Source organism: Carassius carassius, chromosome 19 (assembly GCF_963082965.1).
Source record: "Carassius carassius chromosome 19, fCarCar2.1, whole genome shotgun sequence".
NCBI lineage: Eukaryota > Metazoa > Chordata > Actinopteri > Cypriniformes > Cyprinidae > Carassius > Carassius carassius.
In genome coordinates, this window is record NC_081773.1 from 21,646,214 (window position 1) to 21,657,136 (window position 10,923).

Consider the following 10,923-nt stretch of genomic DNA (forward strand, 5'->3'; position numbering starts at 1 on the left):
TGTCTGACTGCTTGGGGGGTCCCCAGAATACTTTTTCCAGGAGGTCGAGAGACTCACATAGTCAAATAAATTGATAAATTTAGCTTTTAAGTTGCATAAAATGTCTAAATCAAATGTAACATTTCATACAACATGTAGGCCTACAGTTCTGCTCAATTAATAAAATCCCAGGGGGTGGTTTTAATCAGCTTTTTGTTAAATTATTAAATTAATATATATATGAAAATCCCATTTAAATACACTTGGAAACCTATTAGAAGTATTCCTTTTTTGCTATTTGTTAATTGGCTTTTCTATAATTTAATTTAATTCTATAGTTCCATCTATATGTATCTATATGTTCCATCTATATAAGCTATATGTAATACCATCATAAAAATACAAATGATACCTTCAACATTGGTGTAATTACAAAGGAGGTTGTGTCAATGAAAGGAATACTTGAAATGAAATATGACACCGGTGATGTGTGAGGGTAACAAGATCTACTACTTGTAGCAGAATATTTTTACCATGTGTCATTTCCATTTAAGCTGTAATTTTGTTTTGAATTTATTGCAGATTCAAGAAAAGGCATAGCATGTGAAAACAAATAATGTATTTCTGAGGGATATTTAGATTTACATTTTTATTTATGTTATGTTTATTTATTTTCATTTTGTTTTGTTATGAAACAGATCAACACATAGACCAGCCCTTACTTACTGACACCCATTTAGTTCCAAACCTAGCTATATGTGCTTTTTTGTATAGGCTTCTACATTGTTGAAGATTGTTTATGGTGACCATAAAAGTAGTTGGCTTATTTTCTGAATACATATAATGACAAATAATGGCTATCCTCCATTGTGCTTCTTCAAATGGCACGTATAGCTCTTGTTAACCTGTTACACAAGGAAACACTGGCGTCAAATATCTCATCATTTTTGAGTATGACTGCAAATGCGTATTAGATTACAAAATCTGCTCCAATCACTATGGATATTCATTTGTGAAATATGGCTGAAACTGCAGCTGCAAGATACACCTAACTGTTACGTAAGCTTCTTCACATAGTGTGACAATGTGATCAATAAAGTCTCATTTGCTTGACAATATCAAAGGAATAGTTAAAGTAAAAACTACCTAGAAGTGAAACTGCGACGTCTACTGGATGAAAAACAAAAATGCATAGTCTGGCATACTGTGCTGCTCATCTCGTTCAGTCAGGATTTTTTCTCCAAGTATCACTGTTCAAAACAGTAAACATGTTCACGTTCAGGTAACTGAGAACTAGTCTACCCTATAACTGTGCACTCAGTCAAACCCGACAGGTTCAGCAGCGCGTGAGTGAGTGGGATGATGATGATGATGATGATGTAGGCGCGTCTTAACAACACAAACTTCACTCATTTCACTTCACTTTCCCCGAGCCATCTGATACGCGTGCCTCTTAATTCTTCAGAGGAATATAAACCAAAGGTCAGCAGGATATTGTGCTTTTAGTTTCTATTGTATTTTTTTACTGAACTAATTTAAATCCATTGTTTGTTGATATTGATATATCACTGTTTTTTTTTTTTGAATAATTACATGCTTTCAGAGTAATATGTTTTTAGCCATCTGCATCGAGATTATTGACTCAAAGTCCGTTGTATTTGAAATTACGATTGCGTCAACTGTTTCGCGGAGCTCTTGTTTTCAATGATAGGCTAGGCCAAAGGACATTCCACAGTCATTATCAGATGACTAATTCTTTGGGAGAAAACTATTTGGCTGTTTTTTTTCATGTGACCGGGGGAAATAGGCTGTCTTCTAATAAATGTCACCGTTGCATTGAGCTGCTAGCACTTCGTTTTCTTCTTTTAACGAATGGTATCGGGTGTCTTACCAGGACAAAGCTCATTTGTTTGTAGGTTTTATGTATTACACGCATAAAACTATTCACCTTAAGCCTAGTTTGTAGCCATTGGTTTGTTGAGAACTTAGGGAATTTCCCGCATGCTTCAAAACCTGCTTCACTCTCTCCTCCAGGACAAACATGAAGCCCTTGGCATTGCTGACACTTCTGCTCATTATCATGAGTAAGTATTTATTCATGCTTCTAGATCTATAAATAACTTTATTCATTAAAATATATATACTTTTTATTGGTCACATTCTGTTATACATGTTATTTACATTAAAAAAGTTTGTAATTTTCTTCTTCTTCTATATTTAAAAAAAAATCTGTTGTTCCTTAAGAGAGCCATATATTATTTATGTTTTTTTTGGTATATCTGATAGTGCCTTAAAATACACATTGCCTGTCTTGGAACATTGGTAAACTTTTTCCAGTGTTTGCAAATGAGTATAAGTATTTTGTCATGATAATTACGGTCTCGAACTGTTCTTGTAGGTGGTTCTGCAGTGGGACAAACATTGAAATCTAATTTGACCGGCTATATTGGAAAGGATGTACTTTTATCATGTACCTGTTCTAATGACCGCAAAGAGTTGATATGGCAGAAAGGTGAGAGAGTAGTCAATGCTCATACGCAAGACAACATCACCGTAGATGAACACTTCGTGGGCAGGACCCAACTCTTCATAAACAAGGAGAAGAGAAACTGTTCCCTGCTGCTCCGCCACATCTCTACAACAGATGCAGGAGTATACACCTGTTATGCTATAGAATATGTTGACGCTGGCATCTATTTAACAGAGTCTACAGAAGTTAATTTAATAGGTGAGTTTTCTAATTATGAATTTATTTATCCAAGCTGATCAATAGTTAATATCTTGAAAGGAAACAGCAAGCCTCTTCCCGTTTTACACTTTCAGTGTGCTTCCCTTTTCAAAGTGCAACTCTGCTTAGCTGTAGTCTACTAGGACTGGTTAGTTAATGACGTGTAAGAGAATCACAGGTTGGAAAAAAGCTTCTAAAAAGCAGAACTTTCATGACAACCAAAGGAAGTTGAAATTGTTGCCACTTCAGCAGAACCGAAAATTATTGCCAACAGAGAACAGCCTGTGACAATATCATAAACATCATTGTCGTCATCTGCGGTGCAACCAGATATGATAAAATAGCTCATCTATTGAATGGTATCAGAGGCTAAAGAACAAAAAAACAGTACCTATGTTGTGTTAAAGTATACATGATGATGTAAGCTCTGAGCTGGGGTTTCAAATGCTGAGATTTTGCTAGAAACTCTGCCTGTGTTTCCTTAATTTGTGTTAAAATGTATTACAAATTAGGATTTTAAACTGTAATGTCTGTTAAAGATATGTCATGACATTGATATCTCATTAAATATCTCTTTTAGCAGTGGACAGCATGCCTGAAACCAGTGGCCGAACTGAAGAAAAATCTGTCACAGCTGTCTCTGTTAGTGTTCCCATAGCGGTAGTGTTTATACTGGCTGCTCTGCTTCTGATCCTACTGATGAGAAGACAACATCGGACAAACAGGGTAAACAGTCAATATAATATGTTTCAATTATTTTTTTGTAATCATTTATTAAATGTAAACTAAAACATCATAGCAAAAAAAAAAAGAAAATGTTCACAAACAATACAAATATGTAAAATACACTTATCTAAGGGGTTGTTCACATTTTTTTTTTTTTACTGATTTTCTATACAATCATGAACTGTTTATTCAGCATCTCACGGTATAAGTGTCACACTTTTGAGATGTCATGTTAAGTTGCAAAACAGATGAACTTAAAAATGTGCTTCAAGACTCCTGACACACATTTTTGTTTCAGTCTGTTGCACTCCGTCTATGTTCTTTTAATTCCAAGAAAATTACCCTTAATGATGTTTGAGTTCCGCCATGATGCAATTTTATGACCTCTTCATATACATTTTTTATATTATTATTTCTATCCGACTAAACTTTTTTTTTTAGTTGTACAGTAAAACCTTTTCTTGTAGGGGCCCAATTTCTTGACTAGTGCTCATGGCAAAAGTAAACCTACACCAGTTGGAGTCACACACTTTCAGAGCACAGCTTTAGGGCTAAAGGTCCTGTGTTTGACACGTGTTTAATCATAGTATCTGTAACATTTCCAAAAAGCCTGACTGTGATTTTTTTTCTTTTATCTACAGGACACTGATTTACCCGCTGAGAAACCTATGCTACAGAATGTGTGAAGTGCTCTTGCTTGACAGTTTAAAGGACTAACTTCTATGTTGTCATGCAAGGTCCTTCACAACAACAATGGACAATAAGAGGCCTTAGCCCTAAACAAAAGCATTTGCACATGGGCGTTACACAGCAGTGCGTGCCGATCCGTCTTGCTTCGAGACAGATTAATGTGCAGTCTTCAGTTGTAACACTGTTACTTGATTACCACTGAATTGTGAATGCACTGTAAATATACATTCAGTAGGTATTACAGTTCTGTAATTTGATAAGATTCTCCTTGTAGGAACTGTCTTTATTCATTCTTTGAAGAACAGATGTAATAGGTTTGGGACATGCCGTTTATATTTTGCCTTTTCCTCTGTCTTTGAGACACACTGGTGGTCTCAATCCTAAACAAGCTTTCCAAATCAGTTTATTTTATTGTTCATATGTGTACAGTAATCATTTACTAAGAACTCATCATGTAAGCCTCTTTACATTTACTCTTGTATAGGTTGTTTTACTCAGCCTGTGCCGATTTCATTTATGTGGAAGAAATAATATGGCACTCCCTATGGGATTTATTTGCTTTTTTTTACTGTACTAAATTTCATTTACTTTTAAATGAATTCTGTAAAGTGCTTCAAACCTGCCGAGGCAATAAACCTTTTACTTATACAGTTTTTCTTTGTATGTATGGCCTCCTTTGTTACTAAAGTTTTAGTACTATAATGTTGCTCAGTCTGAATGACTTCCAACCTAAACCAGGGCATTTAGCACATTATTTGGCTGACATAGGGTTTAGGTCAAATTTTCCAACTAGAACTTTGTTTTCTTAGCTGTTACACAACAAGGTTTTTATTCCGTCAGATTTCCAAACTCAGCCAACACGAAAGAAGGATCTCTTGTTCCTTGTCTCAAAATTTTTGGATTCTTTCCACTGGTTTGCTTTCAGTTTCTGTATGACTTTGCTACTATACACATTTCCATGTCTTTAATGAAGTAGTTAGAATGCACTAAATGCAATGACTAGAAGAAACACTCTTCTAGTATCATATATCTTTAGTGAGACATTCATAATCTTTTCAAAACATAGATATCTTTCGCTGTCATAAACTGACCATTCAAAACTATTTTTTATAACTTGAATAACCTGAAGCTTTACAATCTGTAAGATACTCTACTGCAGTAGTGTTCGGGAGATAAAATAAATACCCGTTCATAGTTTATAGTTTTACATCAATGGGCACTTCCTGGTTGTAATGAGGTCAAGAATTCGCCCTGTTTTCTCTATTGGACCACATCATTGCAGTAAATGGCTTCTTCCTTAATTTTCTTGCCAAAATGAGCTGTTTTCAGACTATGCAAATTAACATAACCTATATAGAGAGTAATGACTGTTTTTGTCATGCTAGGTGTGTTTTATGGAAAGAACGTGCAGTGTTTAGATGAAAAGTTTCAGGTGATTGATAGCTGCCAGGTGATTGAAGATGTGTGCCAGACATTTAAAGCTTGGGTTACGTTTTCAACCTAAAGATTACTTTCACGAACAGATCATGTTTTTCCACATTGTTGATGGTTAGATTAAGTTCACCCAAATTCTTTCATTATTTACTCATCCACATGCAATTTCAAACATGTATGATCTCTTTGCTTCTGTGGACCACAAAAAAACAACAACGAGATTTTAGACAGGATTTGCATTTCTGAATGGTGCCCAGACATGACCAAAAAGCACCATATACTACCATAAGAACAGTCCAAAACAATTGTGAGCTGTATTCCATGTGTTTTAAAATCATGGTAGATTTGTGTGACAATCAGACTGAAATTTTCAGACTTGTAATTCTGTAATGCTATGAAGCTGAATGACTCATATACACTCTTAAAAATAAAGGTTCTTTAAAGAACCTTTGATTGAATGGTTCTTTGTGGAACCAAAAATGGTTCTTCTATGGCATAGAGTGTAAATTATTTATTTTATTTTACTTTATTTATTTATTTAAATTTGTATTTTAGTTGCAATTTTGGGTGAACTTTGCTTTTAATTTAGATTACCACACTCCAGGAAGTACAGGTAGGTTTTGATCCACGTGCTATTTTTAAGAATGATAAACTCAAATGAGGGCATGACATTTGGAAAAAAACAACAAAACACATTCTAAGACACAAACATCATATAAAACCAAGCCATTCAGTCTTTTGTCCTCATTTAAGTCTTAAAGTACTAAGGGTATTGACCTTTTGATTCAACAATAGTTAATATTTGACAATGCTAAGCTGAGTGCACATGTACTGTAAATTATTAACATCAGGTCTCTGCTTAGGAAAATATGGCTATAATCAGTAGAAGTCTACTCTTTTCCCCTTATTTTTGTGATGATGGGAAATTTGCATATCATGATCATGTGAAACCATTTGTGAAACCTGTCACAAGCTTTTTCATAAGACTAAGCTGTAAAAAAAATCTTGTGTTAAATTTACAGAACACAGTAACAGAATGAAGAAATTCTCGACTGAATTGAAATTCAGTCAGCAAAGAAAAACTCTCTTCTCTCTTTGGTGCCTTGAAAAGTCCCAAACTGATGTCATGTGATAGTGTAATTACTAAAATGCTTTTACACTACAGTGAAATGCTACAAACCTTTTTTATTTACACATATATAACACACCCATGTGTTTTATATTTGCCCAAATCAGTTTATAAATATACTTATTATGTTTTCAGATTGCAATTTTTAATTAAAAGCTATTAATCCATCTTCTCATTCTTAGAGTGCTTTACTAATAATTTTGTGAAAATTCTATTCTGGAAAACTAAAAGTTTTCTTTTTCATGGCTATGACTGCAACTTCCAAGCCTAAATGTGCACAAACACATGATACTCCTATACTGTTTCAACCTTTTCAAGAAATGAAAAACAGTCTTTTCATGATGTGAGGTCAACAACAAGTTGGCAATGTATCTTCTTACAGAAGCTTACATAATACCCGAGTCTCCAGGAAGTTAACTGTATAAGAAAAGAAACCAGACAAGAAAGAATAAAAGGCACAGATTTAAATACTCATAACCTGTTTTATGTTTGAGAAACGTTATTGTGTTTGGGAAAGACTGAGATCTTGGACATTTATGTTAAATGTGGTATAACATTTTATATAAACTTTTGAGCAAAGAATATTGGCACCAATACAAACTTGTGTTGCTGTTACTTAAAGTGAATGCTCAACTGCATTAGGAATCATATTTTCTGCATCTTTAATGATCAGGTTTTATGTACTAGGTAAACATACTCTAACTTCCAAAACGTACTCGGTTACTAAACGTAACCTCGGTTCTCTCTAGAAGAGCTCACTCGTACTGCGTCTTAGCTAAGACGCTACGGGAAAAGTCTCTTTTCACGAAATACTGAAGCAAAAAATTATCCTTAATTTTGTATTTTTGTAAAGCGCATTTGCAGCAGTACACAGCCATAGGCGAGACGGCTCGTTCGCTCATTGGCTTGTTCTGCGGCAACTGCACAGCCTATCGAGCGCAGGCTGATGCAACATCAGACCAATAAGGGCGCTTCGCGCCCTTCTTGCCACTTCCCGCCGAAACGGGTGTGGCCCAACCTATAAAAGGAGCTCGAAAAGGCTGACTCACCTGATTTATTTAATCGCCGAAGCGAACCAGAGTGAATCGTACGCACGGCAGAGAACGCAGTACTCGTTCGCTCTTCTAGAGAGAACCGAGGTTACGTTTAGTAACCGAGTACGTTCTCTTACGAGAGCTCTCTCGTACTGCGTCTTAGCTAAGACGCTACGGGAACCCAATGTAAAACACTGTAACAAATTTACAGTGCACAGTAACCTGAGGGACTCACAGAGAGTCTAGGACAGAAAAGGGAAAAAGCCCTCCGTCCTATATCTAGCAGCATCCGTAGATGCGGCAATATGACATCACACAGCCGAGGCAAGGCCTGACCAATGTGGCAATGCGGGTCTTACGCAATACTGCCCATATAACAGTCGGCAGCGCATAGCGCTCGTGAACTCAGAATTCCTCTCAGGGCCCTGATTCGACTATACCGACAACAGCCTTGCTTGCAAGGCGGGGACCTCCAGGTTATAGAACCTGATAAATGTGTGCTCTGACGCCCAACGGGCACTGAAGGCCCCTGGAAGCGTAAGCTAACGCTATGGCGTCAACTATCCATCTGGATAGAGTCTGTCTCGAAACAGCCATTCCCTTGGAACGTCCACCGAACGAGACAAACAGCTGCTCCGTCTGCCGAAAGGCAGCAGAGCGAGACACATAAGCTCTTAAAACCCTGACAGGGCAAAGAAGACTCGAGTCTCCATCCTCCCCTGACACCGGCAGGGCAGACAGGGCAATAACCTGAGCCCGAAACGGTGTGTTGAGGGATTTCGGCACATAACCGTGCCTAGGTTTGAGTATGAACCTTGAGTCATTGGGCCCAAACTCCAAGCACGACTGGCTCACCGAGAGCGCGTGCAAATCACCCACACGCTTCACAGAAGCGAGAGCCAACAAGAATACTGTCTTGAACGACAGATGTTGAAGGCTAACCGATTGGATAGGCTCAAAAGGGGGACCCTTCAAGGCCTCCAAAACCGCCGCGAGGTCACACATAGGGACTGACGGAGGTCTGGGAGGATTCAGCCTCCTAGCTCCTCTGAGGAACCGGATGACTAAATCGTTCCTTCCTATTGACTGACCGGACGCCGTTTCAGAAAACGCCGCGATGGCCGCCACATAAACTTTGAGCGTGGATGGGGCTCTGCCCTTATCCAACAGCTCCTGTAGGAAGGAGAGGACCTCCGTCACCTCACAACTAAGGGGTGAATAACCTCGAGCTGTGCACCAGCTGGAGAACACCGACCACTTCGAGGCATACAGACGTCGTGTCGACGGAGCTCTAGCCTGAGTGATGGTATTTAGCACTCCCACTGTGAGATCAGCGGGTAACCGTTGAGCGCCCACACATGGAGGGACCACAACTCCGGTTGAGGGTGCCAAATCGAGCCCCTGGCCTGCGAGAGGAGGTCCCTCAACGGTACCGGCCACGGGGCGACATCTGCTAACTGCATCAAATCTGGGAACCATGGTTGGTTCTTCCAAAGAGGTGCTACAAGCAGTATTGAACATCTCGTTTCTCTCACCCGTTCTATCACCTGCGGAAGGAGGGAGATGGGAGGGAACGCTTTCGTTCTTGGAAAAGAACGTTGGGCAGTGAGCCTTTTCGTGGGACGCGAAGAGGTCCACCTCAGCCATGCCAAATCTCTCCCACAACAGCCGGACTGTTTGCGGGTGTAGAGACCATTCGCCCGTAGGAACATTGCCTCTGGACAGCCTGTCTGGACCCAGATTCTGCAGCCCAGGCACATGCACTGCTCTCAGCGAGCGCACGTTGTGCTGAGCCCAAACCAGGAGGCGTTCCGTCAGCCTGCACAGGTTTCGGGACCCGAGACCGCCCTGGCGATTTATGTAGGACACCACGGTCATGTTGTCCGAACGGACTACGACGTGGTGATCCTTGATATGGGGACAAAAGCGCGTCAGCGCGTTCTCCACTGCCAGCATTTCCAGGCAGTTGATATGATGGAGCTTTTCCCGTTCTGACCATAGGCCAAAAGACGCTCTGCCTTCGAGCAGCGCTCCCCATCCCGAAGTGGAGGCGTCCGTCGACACCATTTTCACACTCGGGGAAGTCCCCAGGCTTACACCTGATCGGTACCAGCCGTTCGCTGTCCAAGGTGCTAGAGCCGCAACACAGCTCTGATCTTTTGACAGTGTTTGAGCGACACGGTCGCGCCGCAGCGGAAAGAACTCGCTGCGCGCTGAATGCCCATCGCGCTCTGTGGTGACAGCCGCGCCGTCATGGAACACGAGTTCAGAACTATACCCAGGAACAGGATCGTCTGACTGGGGTTCAGCGAACTCTTCGCCCAATTGACAATGAGGCCGAGCTTCTCGAGGTGATCGAGTAAAACGGCCCTGTGGTCCACGAGCTCCGCTCGTGATCGAGCCAGAACCAGCCAGTCGTCCAAATAATTCAGCACTCGTATGCCTCTGAGTCGGAGAGGAGCGAGCACTGCATCCATGCACCTCGTAAACGTACGAGGAGCTACGGACAAGCCGAATGGCAGGACTGTAAACTTGTATGCCTGGCCCTCGAAGGCAAATCTCAAATATCGCCTGTGGTTTGACGCTATCTGTATTTGAAAATACGCGTCCTTCAGATCTATTGACATGAACCAGTCCCCTCTGCGAATCTGCGCGAGGAGCTTCCTGGTCGTGAGCATTTCGAAACTGTGTTTCATCAATGCCTTGTTCAGCTGTCTTAGATCCAGTATGGGCCAGAGACCACCGTCTCTCTTGGGCACCAGAAAGTATCTGCTGTACAGCCCCCCCTCGCCGTGATAACGGCTTTTGTGTGCAGGCAAGCGGGCATTCGTGCAGGCTTGCGCATTGCAGAAGACACTGAGGCAGTCACAACTCTTGGAACTGCAACAGCGGCGCGCTTGGGTGAGAGCTCTGCCGCAGCGGAACTCGAACACCGGCGCTTTCCCAGCAGTGCTAGGATGCTTTCGGGGCTTCTGGCTTCACCGCAATCCTCTGCCGCGGCTCCCGTCGGAACCAGCGAGCTCGGCCGAGCTGGAGGCGGTTCTGGTAGGCGCTGCGAGCGGCGCTTCTTACGGCGCTGCGGCGCAGCGGATGATGCAGGCTTCGAGAAGGATGCCAGGTGAGTCCTCAGAGTCACCATAGGCATTAGCTCGCAATGAGGGCATCCGCCGTCAGCGACCGCGAGCGCTGCATGGTCCTCACCC

General features: G+C 41.0%; 1 protein-coding gene across 4 annotated transcripts; it reads left to right on the forward strand.

Moving 5' to 3' along the window:
- The first annotated feature begins 1,308 nt into the window (after positions 1–1,308).
- LOC132095387 (sialoadhesin-like) lies at positions 1,309–4,776 on the forward strand. 4 transcript variants are annotated; one of them, XM_059500316.1, is made up of 5 exons: positions 1,309–1,461; positions 2,014–2,063; positions 2,378–2,707; positions 3,288–3,433; positions 4,075–4,776. In XM_059500316.1, the coding sequence occupies exons 2-5, from the start codon at positions 2,021–2,023 to the stop codon at positions 4,117–4,119; spliced, it is 564 nt and encodes a 187-aa protein (XP_059356299.1). In that variant the 5' UTR covers positions 1,309–1,461; positions 2,014–2,020; the 3' UTR covers positions 4,120–4,776. The 4 variants fall into 4 exon arrangements, with proteins under 4 accessions (XP_059356299.1, XP_059356297.1, XP_059356296.1 ...); XM_059500314.1 differs by lacking the exon at positions 1,309–1,461 and adding an exon at positions 1,527–1,891 and having other exon boundaries at positions 3,291–3,433; XM_059500313.1 differs by lacking the exon at positions 1,309–1,461 and adding an exon at positions 1,531–1,891.
- The last annotated feature ends 6,147 nt before the right edge of the window (positions 4,777–10,923 follow it).

Coding starts and splice junctions, on each gene's coding strand:
- LOC132095387 (XM_059500313.1), top strand. CDS start 1,725: ATGACTAATTCTTTGGGAGAAAACTATTTGGCTGTTTTTTTTCATGTG. Junction 2,064..2,377: donor ACTTCTGCTCATTATCATGA/GTAAGTATTTAT, acceptor CTGTTCTTGTAG/GTGGTTCTGCAGTGGGACAA. Junction 3,434..4,074: donor GACAACATCGGACAAACAGG/GTAAACAGTCAA, acceptor TTTTATCTACAG/GACACTGATTTACCCGCTGA.